Below are 22,081 nucleotides of genomic sequence, written 5' to 3' on the forward strand. Positions count from 1 at the left end.
GTGTGTTAAAATATTTACCCAACTCTGGGATTATCGACCTTTTGGTCTCATTTCTTTCCCCTTTTGGCATTATAATGGTTCTCTATATAAGAATATTCACTGTTGCAATCTCCCAGGCCAGGAAAATCAAGTCCAACTCAGTGAGCATTGAGTCAGACTTCATGAAGACAAGTAAATCAGAGAGAAAAGCAGCAACAACTCTCAGTATAGTTATAGTAGTTTATCTAGTTTGCTTTGCTCCATTCTTCTGTTCACCTTTGTCTGACAATTGGTATTCACAGATCGCTATGATTTGGATTTTTCAGATGAACTCCTGTCTCAACCCTTTGATCTATGCTTTCTTTTACCCGTGGTTTAAAAAGTCTGTGAAATGCATCATAACTATGAAGATACTGCAGCCCTTCTCCTCTGAACTCAACCTGATGTAGTGTCTATTTTACATTGTTAACCTTCTTACTGTGTCTCAGAAAGAGTCAGGGTTTTAATGGTTTGATAAATGATTGAATGTGAATAACCTGAGTTTTTATACCTGCTGAGTCTGCACAGGGTTACTGTGCTTCATCCAATCATATTAGATATGCTACGGTAATTATGGGATATGTATCATATTTGACTCCATTTATTTATTGATTCTATACCTGCTGAGTGCACTGGGTTACTGTGCTAGTCTGCATCTTGCAGCTTGTTCAGAGAGTGGGGATGTGGGAAGGATGATTCATCACTGACTTTCTGCAGGGAGAGTTGTAGCCTTGACCCCATTACCATGTCAACAGTCTGGCCAGGACAAACAATGCTGCTAGGTTCAATTCAAAGGTAAAGAAAATTAAAGCTAAGGTCAGGAAAATAAGGAAAAAATAAATATTATACGATTTCAAAATTATTTGTATTACAGCAAGAGAGCATTTCAGTTCAATCTTATTCTGCATCCCTACATGTGTGAGTGGTTATATCTGTCCATGTTAGATAGACTGCACTATGTTAATCTGCTACAAATGATGATTAGATTTAACATGGAACATTTGTTTCAATATTCCATGTTTTTTCATAGTTGACACATTATGTGCTGCATTTGTTTTGTAGAGTCTCATGTATTTGCTGTTATACCCAACAGATATACCTAAATACTGTACGATTTTAACAACTGAAATGTGAAAGCGTTGAAAAATAAAAGAGCTCTTTCCCTGATTGTCTTCTTGCAGTGTGTGCTTTTACATTTTCTAGAAGTTTGAAGTTTATTGCACGTCCCTGTCAGAAACTACTACAGTAAGTTAGTCATTAGACTAAGAGGGTATACAAAGATAGCTTATCCTTTTTTATATTTAAATATTTTCAGGGCCATTCTAGCAGCAGTAATTCAAAATTGTATGCCAAATCATACCAAACAAAAAGGGTGAAAGGTCATGACAAAGTCAGAATTGAAGGGATGAACAAAGCACTGCCAGTCAAGATGAGTGCAGGAAGAAAGTGCCATCTGCTGGCCAAAAGATGGCACTACAATCAACCACAAATTACAGATGCCATTGTTTCTATAATGGGACTGGTTTCAATACTGGGGTGTATGAATTACACAGCCAGCCTTATACACATCTCATACACAACTCTCCTGTCTGTTTACACAGCAGTTGTTGATTCATAAAGCACAAATATTCTCTTTACTGTAACGTATACATAAGGCTTGCAATTTTACGTAACTCTTAGAAGATGCATAATATGAGACGTTTCTGTTTTGATTTTAATTATAAAACCTGTACTGTAACAGACACAAAACGTTCAGTAAAATATATAATGATAATAATAATTAAAAACAAATATATTACAGTATAAAAATCTGAACATATACATATCCAACATGTGAATGCCAATACTATAGTAGAATTAACATGATCTCTAAGATGCATAACATAACATAATGACCTGTGCTTATTCATACTGTAGTTTCATAAATCATTTAGCCTACTTACTTTATCAAAGTAAAAGACTTTTGCTACAAGGCACGTACTTGAATGAGATGAGGTGTCAAACCATTATAGAAACCCCTGACCATTTTCTTGAATCCTTCCGCCTACCTTTCCTTCCTGTCTTCATCACCCCTCAGCCCCCACCCTATTGGAAATCTCAACCAACTTCACTAATGAGCTTTAACTGTCAGTCGGCACCAGAGGAGCCATTTAGCACCTCTGTCTGTCCTAATGGTCTGTTTGTCTGCTGCATGACGGTAAAAGTCTCACAGGCACAAGAGCAATCAAACGTGTGAAGTTTTCAAGTACTAAATCTGAACCAAGCAACAAACGAATCTGACACCTACCACCTAACAATGTCATTAGGAAGCTCCCGGGATTAAAAAGACAAACCTGTTGACAGATTAGTGCTTGCATCAGTCTGTTGACCTCTGCTGTTAAACTAATTGGCCGGGCAGCCATGATCTGGTACAGAGCAATGACAATAAAGCATGTCTCGTATTATGTTTTAATATTGTATGTCTTGTCGTTGTCTGTTGGTTTAGGAGTGTGTGCTTGTGTGTGTGTGCATATGTGCGTTCGTATGTGTGTGTGCGGGTAACAAACACCACCTTAGTTTGCTTATGCCGGCCCTGGACACTAGGTCAGGCCTGCATCGACGTGAGACCAGCATTGGATCTGTTATGTTTCCTTGCCCAGCGCTAAGAGAGACAGGATCAGTCAACAGTGAACAGCCTCCTCTCTCTCTTGATCCTCATCAGTTTATTTTTGTTCCTTTTGCACACCGCTATGAGCCATGTGCATGTCATGAACAGACGACAGCAGCAGAGAGATGCTCAGGCAGTTATGTGTGTGTGTATACACAGTATATGTATGTATGTATTTATTCATTTGTTTATGTATAACATTTATATTTATTCATTCAGTTTTTCAATGTATTCACACTTCTCCACAATGACTCAGTACAGTAGAGATAACATCTATGTTAGTATGTGTGAATTCCCTAGCTATCAAGGCCATCATCTTAGTGTTATGAGCACCTCATTCTACCACTTCAAATCAAATCAAATTTATTTGTATAGCCCTTTTTACACGCAAGCATGTCACAGAGGGCTTCACATGCGCCCATAGAACTGCCCCTCAACCAACCTAAACCCTCAAGGAAGACAAGGAAAAACTCCCAGAAAAACTCCCACCGGGAGAAAAAATGGAAGAAACCTTGGGAGGAGCAATTCAGAGAGGGATCCCTCTGACCACTTCTAGGTGAGGTGAGGACACAGGCCTGTCTTGAGGTGAGGGCGTAAAAATGTGTATTGCGTATGTGTCGTGCATGTCTTGAATGTTTGTGTGCGTGTATAAATGTGTGGCCTTTTTGTACATACACCTAACGTTGACAAGATCCTGACGGTGTGCACTAGTGTAATACTGCACAGTCATCTTTGAAAAATCTGAGAATTGTATCTGTATGCTTCATAAAAGATACAATATTATTGAGTTCAAAGTTTAACTATGTAACAAGATCAAAGAAATTATTCCATCCTGTGCAGCAGTTTAACATGCTTCAGACAACAGGCCCACATTGATACCATTGCAGTTTGCTGGCTAATTTTCTTGATAGCTAACATTAGCTAGTGTTTGATACTGATTTTTCAGGACTCCGGCATGGAACAGAGATTACCATCTTTGTGTCACTGAGTACATCTGGAGAACTGCGTAATGGAGATGTATTATGAAGCATGACGCAAGCAGTTGAATGTAATTTTTAGTACAATAAGCTTTAATGATACCAAAGCCACAGGACATAAATCATTATGCTCATTTTAAAAACTAACAGTTCTGGAAAGTATACCCAAATATACCCTCATGTAGTGACAGGATCACTTCAGGATATTTGAAGTCTGGATACTGTTTAAATATGAACCAAACTGGAACCGGATAATAGAACAGAAGCACAGTACAATTATGACTGTCCTAATTAAGGATTTGTTGGAAGATCAAAAAATAATTAAAGGGTGCGTAATGATTAAGTAATTAAGCTGCAGGGTTTTCCAAGGGGGGCTGCCTCTGTAAGAGCAGTGCTCAGTGCTCAGTGCAGTCATAGATGTCATCATTGTTCAGGATGAGCCAGAGATGGCCCAGATCATAGGACACATGTTTCACCCGTCCGCTGTAGAGAGGAATGTTGGTCCAGCCGGTACCTTCAGGTTGACAGGCAGACGTGGAATCCCTGCAATGGAGACATTTCACTTCTATTCTTGAAGGAATGATTTACAGTTGAGAGTAAAATGCATCACTATTATGAAAAAATACAGAAGTGCTTGTGAAGACAAACCTGCGGAACACGTCTCCTACAGAATTCACTCCATAGACAGATCCGTCACTTCCCACCTCGATCATAGACAGGCTTCCTGGAACCTCCTGCCAGGTACCGTCCCCCTCACAATTAAAGGAGTTCACCCCCTAGAGGACCCAACAAAGGCTGATGAGCAAAGTCAATTCATGTATTGATGATAGTAATTATTCCACAGACAGCAGAGCCCAGCACAGGCCAGCCTTACCTTCCTCACAAAGATGTGATCAGCACTGTTAACACCCCAGCAGCTATAAGGACCACAGCTGTAGTACTTCAGGCCGCCAGGAATTTGGCGCCAGTTCAAAGCACTATTACTTCCACTGTAGCCAACTGTGTTCTTCTTTGGAAGACAGTAGATGGCATCGACATGATTTGCTCCTGCCACAAACTGGTCTCCACCAGCATCAATCTGCTTCAAGAGACCTGATCCAAAACAAAAACATGAACTTATGATTTCTCACAATCCCATATGGAAAAGGTCTGTAAAAAACCTATAGGAATTACACTATTCATGTACAATACGTCTGTGGGAAAGAGCTTGCACATACAGCATATTTCACACAGGAAAGGTCCTTCAACATCCAGGTAAGTCATAGATCATAATTTTGTTGTTACCCTTTTTCTCCATTGCTTTGGCTCATTTCACAAAACAGAAATGACATTCTCAAAACACGTGCAAACTTCCAAACCGCTGGGCACTTGTTCACAACAGATTGGAATTTCTCATTCCTTTAATCCAATTGCAATTGTATTGGCCCATCCTTGTAAATGACAAGTGCAATTGCCTACAGTTCGCACACATTTCAAACGATTTAGCACATCTTTGAAATGGTTAGGTATAATTGCCTTTGATTAGGCCAACTATCAATTGAAAATATCTTGCTGGTCTAAACTGACTTGTTTCTCAGTCAAGTGGTTGTTCTCTGCAAAACATGGGCATCATTTCCTTGTGTACATCACCTGCACAATAGTTCACTCCACTGTCAAAATCTTTCAGGCACATATACCATGAAAAGCATAATGGTATATACTGTAATATGGATCTCTTGGTATATACTGTAATATGGATCTCTTGGATCATCTGCTACAGTCATTGTCAGATGCAACTACAACTTTACTAAACAAGGGGACACATCCGATCACCAATCTCACAGTAAGTTTAGTTAGCCGACAGGAGCTATCCAGGAGTATAAATGCTTCCATCAAATATAGATCTTGTCCCAGGCCAGCTCGGGGGAAACATCACTGTTTGTACTGCCATTTCAGGGAATGGTGTAGTCACCCACATTCCCAGTCTTGGCCCATACAATACCCAGACACTCCTGGTGTCCTTGGACCGATTTGATCCCTCTACATGAGGGGTTTGGTAGGGCCTCACTTTCTTACATTTGTCATTGTGTGGGACAATGTCAGCTTCCACTGTCACCCACTCGTCAGAGTTCACTGCCCATCAAAGAATGCTGATGGTGCTCATATCACCTGACTCCCCATTCCTTAGTCCTATCCAGGAGGTTTTCTGCATGGAAGTGGAGGGTTTATGAGCATCGGGCTCAAAACCAGGGCTCCCTGCTCCAGACAATGGATGCTGCTTGTGATGATGTCACAGCAGATCAGTGTAGGGGATTGTTGAGGCATGCACAACGATTCTTCCCCTGTTGCATCGCAAGGGTGACCATCAGATGTGATGTCATTGAAATCTGAGGCCAGACAGACAGGAGCGCGAGGATGAGCAGGAGTGAGGACGACAACTAGTGAAACTCCAGCTTTGCTTTACTTTCTTACTGTATGCGTTTCTTTCTTGCCATGAAATGCACCCTCTGCAACTCTGACTAGGAAACTGTCACTTGCCTGAAACTTACCGTGGTTACTCATACTACTAGTGTAGGTTATACATAATGTTAGTTTTGATGTGCTTAGTATTGTATGACAGTATATTGTGCTGTACACATTTCCTGTTACAGTAACCATGATGTATGGCAATTACAATAACAATTTCCATAGCAGTGTAAGTGCAATATGTGATGTGAAACCTTGTAGGCTAATCTTTTTTCTGTATGATACTCATTTACACGTATTCATTTAGCAGACACTTTTATCCAAAGCGACTTCCAAGAGAGCTTTACAAAAGTGCATAGGTCAATGATCCTAAACGAGAACTTTTTTGTATGCTTCATGTTTTGGCTACACGAAATGTTTGGGGCTATCGCGTTGTTATGATCAGTGACCTATGCACTCTTGTAAAGCTCTCTTGGAAGTCGCTTTGGATAAAAGCATCTGCTAAATGAATAAATGTAAATTGAGACATATTGTATTCTGGAAAGAAAACATCTACTACAGTAACTGTAGCACAGTGCACATGAGGGATATTTCTAAGGTCCACTGCCATTCTGACAAAACATCTAAACATTTGACCCGCAGTGGTTACACAATGCCAAACTGACTTTTCATTTTGGGGGCACTGACTATTTATATGAGAAAATGATTTGGTTTTGAAGCATGAGTTAACTGTTTTGGGTGAGATATGACCTTTTGAAGGTGATCTATGTAGTTGTGCTGAACCATATAGGCTATTTTGCTAAATGCACGTGGAGCTTTGAGAATGTCATTTCTGTTTCAAGAATTGAGCCAAAGCAATGGAGAAAAACTGTAAAGGGGCCATAATTCTGTATGTTAACACACTTGTTATTGTATTTACTACATCAAAAATTAACATTTACAATCTCTCCACATGGGTTGACATCATAATAAAGACACACATTATTTAAAAAATATATAAAAATGTTTGTTAAATCATACCAGCACATTCCTATGAAATCATACAACTACCTGAGGTTGTAGACATATCACACTTATCTGTCTAAAAATGACTACATGTAAACCTTGTCTATTGGTGGCCCACAATTCCATATATTATTATTGGTGTAGTTATTCTTACCAGGTACATTCACCCAGTCAGTCCCAACTAGTTTAAAGATGAGATTCTCTCTGTTGGCTCCCCAGACTCCTGCAGGTCCTACGGTGACATGCTTCAGTTTGCCTGGCAACTGTGTCCATGATGATCCAAACCTTGTGAAGATGCTGCCGTCTTGGTTGACCCCAAAAACTTGTCCAACACCTACATCAATCTGCATCAGGGCACCAGAGATATGTGTACATCCAAATCCTGCATGACAAACTAAAAAAAAAAACACTTGGGTTGGTGGGGGTTGTCAGACAGAGCAGAGAAACATGGAAAACATGCACAAGATTGAGTAACAGTCAGACAAACTTACCCACACATGAAGTCAGCAACAGACAGTGCAGGGCAAAGAGGAGTGTTGCGATACAGAGAGGCATGGCTCACTCAGTGACTAACTAACAAGTAAGTCTGTAGGAGGACAGAGGAGCAGATTTATACCAACCAACGTCCGTCACAACTATGTCAGAAGGGGAGTAAAACTGAAAAGTAGAGGCCTCACCACCACACCTCAAATACTGGTTCCACCACACCAAACTGTGAAACACACCTGATTCAAATGAATGGGTCGTTATCAGGCCCATTTATTTGAATCAGGTCATGTGTTGGAGCAGGGAAATATCTAAAACATGCAGGGCAGGGGGTCCCGTGGACCAGGATTGAGAACCACCGTCTATAGCATACAGATGACCCCGCCCCCTCCCCCCGCAACAAAGTTTGGACATCTTTTACACATGCAGATGTCATGTGCTGTTGTAAACAATGCAACTAGTGGAAGCGGCAAGGTGCTCAGTGCTCACTGAGAAGGCGGTCGACCAATGACGGTCAGACCTCGCGCAAGAAGGTGAAACGTGAGGGAGATACCCTTTCCAAAACTTGTAAGGGCGTAAACACTAGTTTGTGAAGGACCCAGAGAAACAAAAATATCCACCAACGCAAAATTAATTAACAAATGTTTTTGGTCTCAAAAAGAGGACATATCCAGATAAAAGAGGACGTCTGGTCACCCTAGGTACAGATCAATGGTTAAAAAAAAAGGTGATACAAATAAACTGCAACCAAAACTAAGCTCAGACCTTCGTTTCAAGCTTCGTGTCGTCCGTCCGTTTCTCGTCCGTCCGTAACCTGCTGCTGTTTTCCACCTCCCTTCTCTGTCCCAAATCCGCCCTTAAAAACCATCCTGAGCTGGGGGTGTGTCCAATTACTCAGGTGTTGTCCATTTCCCTGATCCCCAGTCTAATTCAACGAAATAAACTCTACACGGCTAAATATGTGCCCAAACACAACTCAATACAAAACACACAAATCAAAGCAATTAAATCAAGTGTAAAACATAACTAAATAACAGTACATGTTACTGTTAATGTACATTAGGAATCAGTGAATTGTCAACAGCTCTCATGAATGTCCCACTTTGACATAAGTATTATTTGAGTATTAGGTTACTTACATAAACACGCACAATGTACTTCCACACTATTCCTATTGCTCACTAGCCTGCACTTATTTCATGCAGTGCATTTCATTATGCCGGAGAAGCACTCATCTTGCCTGTGCATTGTTTGTGGACATTTCGCTTTAATATGACTCAAAACTGTAGGCTAATGCTTGGACGATATCACCTCCTAGTGGAAATAACTGGCACACTAACTGGCACTCATTTGAATTAACATTTTCAGACACGGTGTCCGGTCCTGCCATCAGTCACTCCTCCCTCCGTCTGTCAGCTAACAACGTCTCATGTACGGTGGAGTGTTCTGTGAAGAACGGGAGAGATGTGACCCTAACCTGGTACAAAGGAGAGGAGAGACATAACCAGACCAGCAGTCCTGATCTCTCCTCCAACATCTCTCTCCATCTGGAGATGAAGGACCAGGATGGAAACACCTACAGCTGTGTGGCTGAAAACCCCATCAGTAACCAGACAGTCAAACTCAACAAGACAGAGCTGTGCCCAGGTTAGTGTCCTGTTTATCTCCATGTCAAGAGAAGCAGATGACAAACAACTAGACATGGCGACTCTGAATTCTCAGTTTTCATGGTAACATCTCTGATGCACTTCATTACACACAGTATCCACACTATAGTATACTGTATTGTCTGTCGGTCTGTTTACTTTGGGGTAGAAAAACACCTGGTAAGAAGACTTAAAGACAACCTGCCTACCACTCCCTTTTGACAACAGAACCAGGAAACTCTAGTAAAACTCCCTGGTTGTGTGTTTGTGTTTCTTCAGATCTTGCTACATCCAGCAGCTCTGTTTACAATCACCTTTGGGGCATCCTGGTCTCTGGAGTCCTGGTGGCTGTGGTTATGGCTAGGGCTGTGGCATTATACAGGAAGTTTGAGGTACAATATTCAACCAAAGTTTAAAATGATAAGACAGTCATTCTAGTATTTACTTGTATTGATGGCACTCTGATTGCTGAAGTTCTGCATGTGTTCTGGTAAGAGTTTACATTGTTGTGTCTCACAGAGAGCTTGGGGATTGAGAGGGAACCTCCACAGAACATGACAGTTCTGCCAACTGTCATCTGATGACCAGTGATGCTGTCGGCAAGCAGACACCCTGCCCTAACCTCTGAAATGCTGAAGAGTTGCTGAATGAAGGTTTTGCTAAGTAAGTTTTACACCTCACTGTGGTCAAGATGTGGTCTGAACATTGTAAAAAAAGATCATCATTTGGTTTCTTGTCAATAGTTTTTCTAATGAGAGACAAATAGCCTACAACAAAAAGATTCAACATTCCTCAGATATGATCATTGTACATCAACATACAAATGCGTAATGATTAGGGCTGTCAAAGTTAATGACGCGTTTAACGCAATCTCATTTTAACCCGACAAAAAAAAATAGTGCCGTTAACGCAGGTTGCTTTTTGACCCTGGGAATCACCTGTCGTCACATGATTTCGAATCCTAACGGTAGCTGAATGATGGAGAGAAGGATTTTAGATGGGAAGTTCCATTTCAAAAAGTTTCGAGACGGCTCGGTTGACAAACCTAAGGCTGTGTGTAGCCTACTGATTGTCAGGCTGAGTTATCACCGGAGTACTTCCAGCCTGAACTATCACATGCAAGCAAAGCACCAGCTAGCAGCAGCAGCGGTGGCAGCAGCAGCGTTAGCAGCAGCAGCGTAAAGGCCGATTTATACTTCTGCGTTTTTACGCACACAGGGAACGCCTTCTCCGTCAAGAAACGCCCTCTGCGTGTCCTCGCAGAGCCCTCGCAGAGCTCTGCGTGTGCCTCCTGATTTTCCTGACTATCCGTCTGTCCGTGCGTCTTTTTACGGATACCCCTTGGCTATGATTGGTCCTTATTAGAACCGCTTGCGTCAGGGGTGGGGGCGGGGTTGCTGTGACCAACAAGAGAACATAATCCTTTGACCGCCATTGTTGTAGGTTTTTACAACTCTTATTTCAGCTAAACAGTACATGTAAATCAGCATCTGAATTCAAATGTGACGACAAATGTGCAGTGTAGTTGCTGAAAATGTGCTTATTTAATTGATTAAACGGTTCATTTTTTATTTGCTCCGACTTTTCGATAACCTAGCTAGCAGTGCAGCGCCATCTACTGTTCTGGCTGTGAATTGCTTTCAGCACGCAGAGCCGTCGGAGTAGTATAAATTCAACCAATCCGTCCGACTCCGTCCGACTCCGTGCATGCGGCTGTCTGTTAACGGAGACGCAGAAGTATAAATCGGCCTTTAGCAGCAGCAGCGTTGGCAGCAGCAGCGTTGGCAGCAGCAGCGTTGGCAGCAGCAGCGTTGGCAGCAGCAGCGTTGGCAGCAGCAGCGTTGGCAGCAGCAGCGTTGGCAGCAGCAGCGTTCGCTCTGGTAATATGTGGCAGACAACACTCGCAAAGAAGCAAGCAGCTGACTGGGTTCCAAAAGATATAAACTGTATTGTTCAATAACAAGGTCAATCTGTGGTTGGCTAAGTATATGAAGTATGTTTGAGTGACATTTGAATATTAAGGTAGCAGGATATCCTCATAGGCTATGAGACAACATGTCTTAAATGTATTTTATGTTCCGGAATAAGTATAATTTTGTGGATGTTTATTATTCAGCAATTTAGTTTGTGAGTGAATAAACTTCCTCACAATTTAAGTTGTGTTCCATCTAAACTTGTAATATCGACATTATCATCCAGTTAGGCCTATCTGAAGTTAAGTACAGCCTAACCCTTTTAATGTTATTTCCACAAAAAAAACATTTATTGGGGTAACATTTTAACAGATCAAATAGATTGAATAATTTTGCGATTAATCATATGAAATAATGCGATTAAATATTTTTCTCGCTTGACAGCCTTAGTTATGATCCCTTTTTCATTTCCACCTTGCTCATCATAAACCAGGCCAGAGGTTCCTAAAACTTCAAATCATCCTAATTTTGATTTTATTCAGATCCCCATTAGCTGATGCCAAAGACACCAGCTACTCTTCCTTTATTCCACACAAGAGAACAACGTACCAAACAACAGACAAAAACAGATAAAATCCTAATGAAAGATTGTCAACATTAAACTACATGTTTATCTGTCCCCACATCCTTCAGTGTGGGTGGCTCCAAACCCTGACGAGAGAGCAGCTGAGTTAGAGCTAAGTACAGTTAACAGGTTGGAGAAGAATGAGCACTTAGACTACAATAGATGAAGCTTTTATGGCGGGTTATAAATTAAAAAAAACTCAACAAATGAGAACAAGGGAATTTGAACCTCGCTCAGATCCACCGGGTCTTTCCAGCACACAGTATTGATTTCAATTCATAGAATTCTGGAGATGATGACCTCTGGTGGTGAACGGTGTAAAGAACGTAGGGACATTGAAATGACGATGTTTGTTGTTACACAAACACAAATCATGTCAATCCATTTCATTGACTGCAAGCAAAAACTTGTCAATGTGCATTTCATGACTTTAAAAGGAATAAAATACCAGATGGAAAGGTTCATAATTGCATTCATTAAAAAAATAAAAGTGATCTTCTCTTGGAAAGACAAGTGCTTTCACTTTTTGGTCTATGAAATTCCTATTTTTTTCATGTTTTTCTTCAGCAAATGTTATTGTCACAGTGTTCTGTAATGGAAATGTTGGTCATATGCATAGATGTATGTGTATGAAATCTATAATCTTCTATGTTCATTGGTAAGAGACAGGAAGGGAAGATAATTAAGTTGAGTTCAAAGGAATGTGAGGTGCTGATGGCTCTGTGGGCAGCTTGCCCTGGGGCAAGGGTGAAGCATTTTATATGGCCTTCTGTCCTCTGGTTACTGTAAGGGGTCAATGAGACAGTTGCTCTGAACTTTGGCTAGAAGGACTGTGTCCTGTTTCATTGTTTGTGTTAATTTGAAGATGGTCACACAAAGGACAGTTGACCATTTGACTGGTCAACCCCTGTGGCTTTATTATCTACTGCTCTGGAGAGAGCTGTGACATCAAAGAACTTTGGGACACACCGGAGATGTATTGTTTCAAACTGTCACTAAGTTGAGTTAGCCAATCACAGAGTTTGCTACATTAATTGATTGACCTTATAGAATGCCATTTGATCTTAAGTTTATATAAGGCAGTGCATGTGTGGTGGTTGGCCATCACTCCTGCGAACGACCTGTGTGGATGGCACCTCCTTCGCTGTGACTGATCAGCAAAGCTTTGTTTATGTAATTGTATAGTCTAAATAAATTGTATTAAAACCATATCCCTTGACTATTCAGATCTACACAGTGCCACTCGAATTCTTCCTTAACAGTTCTTAGTGGCCTCTTTGGCCAGGTACATCTTGTACACAGCCACCGCCTCATCCACCTTGGTATGCAGAGCCATGCAGGTGGAGAATCTCAGCGTTGTCCAACTCTGGAAACTGCTGTGGGCCGCGGAGATGGTGTGGGCCACGGAGATGGTGTGGTGGAGCTACCTGTTGAAGTTGGCGATGGAGGGTGAGCCAAACAGGATAAATAATGGAACTGTTCTTTATGCTCCAACAGGCCAACAGAACCTTGGACCTTGGCCCCACAGGTGTCACATGTCTCTTCTACATGGCGGTCAGAAAGGTGCATGGAGAATTGTTCTGCCTCCACAACCTGATTGCACTGACAGCACTTTAATGTTCTGTCTGCACTGGAGCCTCCGCCTGCCTGCCTTGAGCCTCCTCCTGCCTGACTGGAGCCTCCACCTGCCTCACAGGAGCCTTCTCCTGCCTCACTTGAGCCTCCACCTGCCTCACAGGAACCTTCAACTGCCTCACTGGAGCCTTCTCCTGCCTCACAGGAGCCTCCACCTGCCTGTCTGGAGCCTCCTCCTGCCTCACAGGAGCCTCCACCTGCCTGCCTGGAGCCTCCACCTGCCTGCCTGGAGCCTCCACCTGCCTGCCTGGAGCCTTCTCCTGCCTCAAAGGAGCCTCCACCTGCCTCTGATACATCTGACTGAAGGGGGGGAGGCAGGATTTCAAGTACAAGAGAGGCTCATAATAAATAATTTCACCAATGATCCTACACTGTTAGTTGCATCCAAATGTGTGTAAATAGGGTATGATCCAGCAAATAATCGACTTCATGCTACAGCAACTTGTCATCACTTAAATTAAATAAATCATCATATAACCTACCTTATGGAACCCACAAGAGCATTTTAGGTGTCTCCCGAACAGATCCACCTTGCTCTTGCTCTGCAGCGGGCAAGCATCGATACACTCCAGGGCTCTTTCCACCGGGCCTTTTGCCTGTGGAAAACTGGTAGCTGCCCTGGGCATATTTTTGGCAGATGTCTCTCCAGTACGAGTCTGGCTTCCCCGTCTTGGTCATATCTGCAAAAACATGAGCTACGTTAGACTAAACGACCAAGTTCTCTGTTGTGATTACATTCTCAATCAATGTAGCATAGACATACAGTTGTGATGGGTTGCTCTGGCTATTGTACAGTAATACCAGGATCATCCCATTTTATAAAATGAATACTTCCATATGCGTGTACTCCAACACATCAACTTAATTGTGTTATGTCAACAACCTGGTCAACGTATCATCAGTTCAGGTTCATAATTGCATTAATTAAGAACATAAAAGTGATCTTCTCTTGGAAAACCATCAGTGCTTTCATTTTTGGGCCTATTAATATTTTTCTTTAGCAAATGTTATTGTCACAGTGTTTTTAGTGGCCTCTTTGGCCAGGTACTTCTTGTACACAGCCACCGCCTCATCCACTTTGGCATGCAGAGCCATGCAGGTGGAGCAGGTGGAGAATCTCAGCGTTGTCCAACTCTAACAGCATGCCGGTGACCTTTCCAACCTGGCTGGGCTGGATGTCCTGGAACAGGTGGTACAGACGCTCTCCCAGCATCTGCTTCTGGTCCTGGGGCAGAGCAGCAGCCAGCATGGAGGCTGTCAGAGGCTCCTTGACCCACACATAAACAGAAGGCTAATGGAGGGCAGAGGGACAGAGGACAGAGTGACACACAATTGAAAATACACTTTTACATACAATACATACAACTGCCACAATGTGAAACTAATACAACTGTAACTAGCCGTCATACCTGGGCTTTCCTCCAAGAATGTTATACGGCTCAGACATGGAAATAGCCACAGTGCTGGACGCAGGTGGCAATATTCTTTACTCAAAACTGTCGTGACGGCATAAACGTTTGTGATTGGTTTAATCTGACAACCAATTGTCTGAGGGCAGATGAATCTCTCCTGGTCTCAGGGCAGAAGACGTATTTTTCTATTCTCAGGGCAACGTAGTTGTGTTTGTGTGCCAGTATGCAAGATTAAAAAGGCTTAGACCAAACTGTTTAATTGAATTAAATATTTGTTGAAGAAAGGGTTTTCGTCCAGCTCTTCACTAATGGAAAGACTAAATTTAATTGAGTTATGGTTGTATTATCCATCTGCAGATTGGAGAAAGAGTTTAACATAGCCCAATACATAAACTGACACATTTCAGTGCACTGGTTTGTGCAAGTTCTAATTCGAAAACAATTTACATTCTCAACCATGCAGTTTGTCAGTGATAAAGTAAGCAAACAGCGCTTGATCGGCCATGACTGGCGTCAACGCAGCAAACCACGAGAGGCAGGAATGTCCGACGTTTTTAACTCCTCCCCGCCTGCAAGTTGCAACTCTCGCGGGTCGTTTCATGCAGCGGCAGCCAATGTTGAACGCACCTACTGCTCGTTTCATACTAGCGTGACAGACGAAGCTTCGACGGTGATCACTTGTTTTTTGGCCATTCGAAGCCACGCTCAACACGTATAGGTAGGTACCCATTGCTTCGAAAGGTCGATACCTCTTCGTGACCACGGTTTCGAGCGTAGGTACAGCATCCTATTCAGTACATGACAGTCAAGTGTGTGAAAATATAAAATGGACAAGCAAATCAGAGTGCCTGCCATGTCCAAAATGGAGGATGCAAGGAATGTTAAGGACGAAGATAAACTTTACAAGTTTGAAGGAATCCTCTACTCTTCCATCATGAGTCCCCCAGACAATCTCGAAGCGTTGAAGAACATGGAGGCCAGACCAGAGGACTCTCTGTTGGTAGCTTATCCTAAATGTGGTATGGGCAAAAATGTGTATTTTTTTTTATTAAAGTTTACTTCCTGAAATCATGTCCACTCACACAGGCTGCTCGACTCAAACTGAAAATAAACAATAACTGTTGATATCAGTGATTTGGGTTTGTCAGGGTTCAATTGGATGATTATTGTGATCTTCAAAATCATGGCTGCAACTACTGGGCCAAAAGAAATGCCTGCTGTGCCGCAGATGCTTGAATTCTTTTCACCTGAAATACAACAGGTACGTTATACTTAGGTTGTTTTTTTTCACTGAGCAAATACAAGTCTGATAACGTAATTGCAACACAATAACATGCATTCGTAAATTATTGTAGTTTTGTGGTGTATGGCCATGACATTTTAAACCTGTTTATTTTAGGTGTGTGAGGACACATGCAAGAGTAACGCAAAACAAATATTAAGCAGTATTGATCTTTTTGTTTGCAGATGGTTAAAGAGAAGCCCTCCCCTCGGTTATTGGGCACACACATGCACCCAGATAATATACCCAAATCTTTTACAGAAAAGAAAACAAAGGTCAGTGTTAAGTAATTACTAGTGAGTGGCACCAATAAGCACATTCTGCATATGTAACTTTAGGAGACCACTTGTGTAGTTCACCTGTGACCTCAAGATGCAGTGGCCATTTTCCTCTCTCAGAACAGATGCAGCTCACCCTGTAAATTTGACTTTTACTTGTAGATGCTGGTTGTGTTTCGAAACCCAAAAGATACGGTTGTGTCCTACTACCACTTCATGAACAACAACCCTGTTCTGCCAAATGCCAAATCCTGGGACGCCTTTTTCACAGACTTCATGAAAGGAGAAGGTGAGAACTCAGACAGCTCATTGCCATTGTTGATACATTTCACAGCTGAACCTGTGAATATAAGTTAATAACATAAAGCCATTGGCAAATGGTTCACTAATCCCCTACTGGTAGTATTTGGTGCACTGTTATGACAAACTAAGGGAACTCTAAAAAACAATTCCTTTGGTTTACTTTTAGTGGCTTGGGGCTCTTACTTTGACCATGCCCTGGCTTGGGAGAAACGCATGGATGATCCAAATGTGATGATTTTGACTTACGAGCAACTGAAGGAGGTGTGTTATATGTATTTACATATCATTGACTAGGGTCATAGCTTCTATCAAAGTTTGACTATGTGTAATAGTATGATAAGTTGTGCTATGTCAATGCATTGTAAATTGCACAGTTTTAATGTTAAACTGTACTTCAGTCAAGACACTCATTTCTTGATTTAACCATAGAATAGAAATAGAGAAATAGAAATTGGCTTGACTTTGTCTGAAAACTGCCTGCCTCAAGAGCTCACAGACACGTGTACAAAAACAAGGCAGGGAGCCTGAAGATCCTCCTGTGGACAGGAAATTCAATCAAACGTTGTGTTTTGATTTTATGCTTTTAACAAGCATTGTCAAAAGGTTTCCACAGATCAGCACTGATCTGGTGACTGACCCCTTAAAGAAGACAAGGCAAAACTTCCCAAAACTCAGAGAGAAAAATGTAAGAAACCTCAGGAGTAGCCATTCAGTAAGGAATCCCCTCATCTACATACGGTTGGTAATACAGTGAGATGCATAACAGGATACTTTTTCCAATAGATTCAAATACAAATATAGCTGCAAACAGCGATGCGGGTTCCGCCGAAACATTGTGAACAGTGGAAGAATTGACATGGACAATGTCACAAACCTACTGAATATTTTGACAAATTGGTGGAAATGCCATAATTAAAAAATGTTAAACATTCGGCAGTGATCTGCAACGCCTCCTACTTTCGGATATGGGACCTTTGTGGTATGAAAGTTACTCTTGTCCTGTAGTTACAACTTGCAGTAACTTTATTAGCTTCTTAGCTTTAGCCCAAAATATTTTTCAATACACCAAGGTGATTCTGCAAACAGAAGTTCACAAGTCATCTCTAGGCATGAGATCTGACATCTGTCTTTCATACACTATGTTATAATGCAGCCAGTAGAGTGAAGGAAAAACTGCACCTGAATCTTAGTCACACATACATAGTTAATGAAGTCACACACAGCAATACATTGCAGAAGGTTATGTGGAAAATGGTACGGAAACACATTATGGAGGATCTGGGGATTGTGGCAGCCATTGTACAATATGCAGGTACAGTAGAATTATGTGATGTGTAAGCATGACAGTCCAGGCCTGTGAATGAATGCCGTATTATGTTGCCTTTAACACACAGTGATGCATGAGTCTGACATCAGCTGATGACATGGCGTGCTGCCCAACCTAAACAAGTTTTCCTCATTTTTTGTATGATTCAGAATCTTGTGGAAGGGATACAGATGGTATCAAAGTTCTTTGGCTTTCCTTTGACCGATGAGCAAGTCCAGACCATTGCAAGCGAGAGCACCTTTACAGCCATGAAGGAGAGCTCCAAGAACACTCATGGTGGACATGGCAGCGTGTTTTTCCGCAAAGGTACTTTCTCTTAACACTGTATTTAACCGGTCTCCCTTTAACAGTCTCTCTCAGTCCGTCAGTCAATTTGATTTAGAGAGCACATTTAAAAATAACAGCTGTTAGCCAAAGTGCTGTACAATAGTGAATAATTAGAACACACACATTAAGACACAAACCACCACCACAGACAATGCACAAAACATTTTACCACTGCACATACCTATGGCCATATGCAACAGTACATTTTAAAGAAGAGATTTAAAATTGTCATATGTTGAAGCAGTTTTTATACATTAAGTGGCAATTTCAGAATCAAAACGCATTTGTCTTTATTAAAGCTACCAACAAAATCCATAGTTTTCAGGTGTGCTTTGGTATGCCAAGCCAAAGGAAACCAAAACATGACTCAACACTTCACATACTTGAATTTCTTTTCTGTGGGGGTCAAATTTACGTCTTTCGAAAAGACTTGTTTAAAACAAACATTATTCACATCTCTTCTGAAACTGTCAAATGTTGATTCAGATTCATAATATACTTTTATCTGTTCATACACTTTGAATTTGTGTCTTCACATGAGACTTGATACAGTATGCATTTTGTAGAATGATCTTATTATATTGGTAATTCTCTTTGTTTGACCTTTGATCAGGTGAAGTTGAAGACTGGAAAAACCATTTCAGTGAGGCCCAAAGCAAGCAGATGGATGATGAGTTTCAGAGGCACTTGGCTGGTACTAAACTGGGGGACAAATTAAAATATGATGTTTACTGCAAGTAAATTATCCTGGGAACTCCATAACCCACTTAGCATAGTAATATATTTTTTTACAGTTGTGTCAATTGTTATTCATGTCATTGTTAGATTTTTTGATTATATAGAATGCATGTTCAAGTCCAAGTCTTTTATTTGTCAGATGCACAGAACAACACAAGGTTAGACTGGGCACTGAAATTCTTAAGACAAGACAACGTAAGCACCTGACATAACATATAAGTACACGGAACACATTTACATTTATGCTGAGCTTAGATAAGTGAACTTCCTAAATATACAGATAGCAATAAATAAACGACTATACTAACCCTAACACTAAAACTTCCTAAATTACAGATAACAATAAATAGTACGCTATACTAACCCTAATGCACAAAAAAACCTGTTTCAACCCTATAACCTATCTAACCTAAGTGGAGTACAGTGCAATAGTGCAAATTTGCAGATCAGTGACTATGTCAATGACCAAACAGGAGCCTGGTGGCGAGGTACAGTGAGGTACAGTAGTGCAATATAACTGAAAGAGCAACCAGTAGCTGAAAGTGACAGTGTATAAGTGACTAGTGTGCAGTAAAAATGTCCATATCAGTGTCCATTGAGAAGCCTGTTGACCCTTGGGTAGAAACTGTTGTCCAGTCTGCGTGTGTGCGACCAGATGCTGCGGTAACGCCTGCCATAAGGCGACGGGGTAAAGAGACTGAAGGATGGGTGGGAACAGTCTCTTAGAATCCTGCTGGCTTTCCTTAGGCAACGTGTGTGGTAGGTGTCCTGAAGGGCTGGGAGCTTCCTGCCGATGATGAACTCAGCAGAACGGACCACACTTCGTAGGGCCTTGCGGTCCCGGTCTGTGCAGCTCCCATACCACACTGTGATACAACCAGTCAGAATGCTCTCTATAGTGCATCTGTAAAAGTTAGTGAGGATGACTGAGTCCATACCAAACTTCTTCAGTCTCCTCAGGAAGAAGAGGCGCTTACGGGCTGCTTTGACCACCTTGTCCGTGTGAGCAGACCAGGTGAGGTCATTGCTGATGTTCACCCCGAGGAACTTGAAGCAGCTGACCTTCTCCACTTCCGATACATTAAAGAATAGGGGTGCATGCTCTTCCTCCTGCCGCCTCCTATAGTCCACAATGTTGTTGTGTACATGTTGTGTAAAATCTGGAGTTGCTGGACAGGGTCTCTACTTAATGCCTCTCATATTCCATTGTGTAACTTTCTGTAGCATTGCAAGTCATATGTTAATAAGTAAGGGTTAAGAAGTGGTCTGATTGGTCGGTCTTGTGAATAAAGGGAATTGTAATGCATTGTCCTGTGGATTCTTCATCCCCTGAGACATTCTCCTCAGCTCTGGCTTGTCTTTGTGCTCATTCTCCTTGCTCACCTCTTAATTTCTATCTCTGGTTTTACAATAATAATGGTTGACGATGTAAGAGCTAACCTTCATCTTGTAACCAATTTGCCTTGTAATTGGTTTACTTTGACCATTCTTATATAAAGTTATTTTATTTTCCTGATTAGGTTGTCTTTATTCATGTTGTTAAACATTCACCATGTACTGCCCTGTATTGTACTTACAATTTACCGAAGCAGGTTGTACAGTTTAAACCATAAACTAAAGTAAAGAGTTGGGACTGAAAATATTTCGTCAGCTTGACCTAAAATGAATTATTTTGTATTGCTCAAGTTGTGTTTGTAATGTTATATTACAACATGTAATATGTTGTTGCTTTTCACAGTGAAGGTTCTTGTAAATAAAATGTTTCGTAAGCTACAAGACTTAAATGAAGTGTGATATGTTTATTATAAAGACATTAATAGAATTTCAACAGTAATAATTTCTATGTACATAATTAGATGCAGCATGTCTTGTATTATACTGGATAAAACATTTGTTTTTACAATTGTTTTCATTTTGTAAGAAAGGAGACTCTTTAGTTGTAAATTGCATTCAGTAGACCATAGAGACAGTTAACAGTTAACAATTAAACAAGATAGACATTTAACAACAAAATTTACAAACAATATGAGAAAGCAATTATAATAGCGGCTACACCTGCTTGTGATTGGCTTTCGTCTGTGAGAATGTGTGTGTGTTGGTGTGTGTGCAGTCATGATCCAAATGAAACACTTCCCTGTAGACTCAGGTGTTCCTCCTGGACACAGAACGCTATTCTACCTGGCACAGGGACACTGAGAAATCAAGGTTAACCCCAAACCCTGGACAGAGGGGCTCAGTGAATGTGGTGTAAAAGGTGTGCAGAATGCAGATAACCTGCAATCAGACCCATCCCCGCCAGAGATGAGCCCAATGAGGGTGATGTCAGCAGAGAGCAGCGTCATGCCAATGTCCTTCTGCATGTCATTGTTACTCAGTTGTTACTAGTTTTCTCAGGGAGGAGGAGTTTAACTTGATGTTTGAGGCCAGAGAAGCACAGCCTTGTTCTGTGAACAGACAGCCTGACAGCCTGTAGAAGGTTATCATTACAAGATGGATTACAAACACTATTGTGACGCGCTCCTAGTTGTAGTGCTGCTTTGTTGCTCTTGGTTTTACAAGACAGTGACTGGAGGCGTAAGGAGGTTGTCTGGCTGATTACCTTCGCCTGCAAAGCTCCCTATATCTCGCTGGTTTATCCACTTTGTATATGACATGGTTGTAATACCACACACAATATTCTTTCAAATGAATAACATATGTTCTACGTGTATGGTCTACACCCCCTGTTGAGAAACCTGTTTTTTCCACACCCCATTACTTAAGATTCAAGTTCCTGCACAAAATACTTAATGAATTAGTAATAATACACGAAACCTGCTTTTGATATTCTTTGAAGTGCTTCAAGTTGGCTACAACAACGCTGCTAGTGTATGAGGAGCATTCTTCATGCAGCCTCTAGGTGGCGCCATGGCATGAAACATAGATGGTAAGAAAACTTGGTTTATTGATCAAATAGAAATGTCACCTTTCTGTCTAAAACGCGACGTTTCGGGAGAGACGGCGCTTGGTTTCCATGG

At 41.4% G+C, this 22,081-nt stretch overlaps 2 protein-coding genes and 1 long non-coding RNA gene across 6 annotated transcripts in view; 1 reads left to right on the forward strand and 2 right to left on the reverse strand.

Annotated features, from left to right (window-relative positions):
- The window catches only part of LOC124483458 (lectin L6-like), a 504,761-nt gene that overhangs the window by 54,782 nt on the left and 427,898 nt on the right, over window positions 1–22,081 (reverse strand). For 2 of the 3 annotated variants that reach the window (XM_047043932.1, XM_047043931.1), the window contains 2 exons: window positions 4,291–4,388; window positions 4,158–4,185 (listed from right to left, as the gene is read on the reverse strand). In XM_047043932.1, coding sequence (XP_046899888.1) covers window positions 4,158–4,185; window positions 4,291–4,388 — 126 coding nt within the window. The remainder of the gene's footprint in view (window positions 1–4,157; window positions 4,186–4,290; window positions 4,389–22,081) is intronic. The other variant, XM_047043933.1, reaches the window with a different exon arrangement.
- On the reverse strand, window positions 13,035–14,916 carry LOC124483477. Of its 2 annotated transcripts, none has more exons than XR_006957841.1 (4): window positions 14,807–14,916; window positions 14,475–14,688; window positions 13,880–14,077; window positions 13,035–13,189 (listed from the first exon to the last, which is right to left on the reverse strand). It is a non-coding gene; the product is annotated as an uncharacterized LOC124483477 (long non-coding RNA). The 2 variants fall into 2 exon arrangements; XR_006957842.1 differs by having other exon boundaries at window positions 13,038–13,189; window positions 14,560–14,688.
- LOC124483461 (sulfotransferase 6B1-like) lies at window positions 15,414–19,214 on the forward strand. Its single transcript, XM_047043939.1, has 7 exons — window positions 15,414–15,828; window positions 15,958–16,070; window positions 16,277–16,366; window positions 16,532–16,658; window positions 16,839–16,933; window positions 18,149–18,305; window positions 18,940–19,214. The coding sequence occupies exons 1-7, from the start codon at window positions 15,636–15,638 to the stop codon at window positions 19,065–19,067; spliced, it is 903 nt and encodes a 300-aa protein (XP_046899895.1). The 5' UTR covers window positions 15,414–15,635; the 3' UTR covers window positions 19,068–19,214.

This window comes from Hypomesus transpacificus, chromosome 21, assembly GCF_021917145.1.
Source record: "Hypomesus transpacificus isolate Combined female chromosome 21, fHypTra1, whole genome shotgun sequence".
In the NCBI taxonomy this organism is placed as follows: Eukaryota; Metazoa; Chordata; class Actinopteri; order Osmeriformes; family Osmeridae; genus Hypomesus; species Hypomesus transpacificus.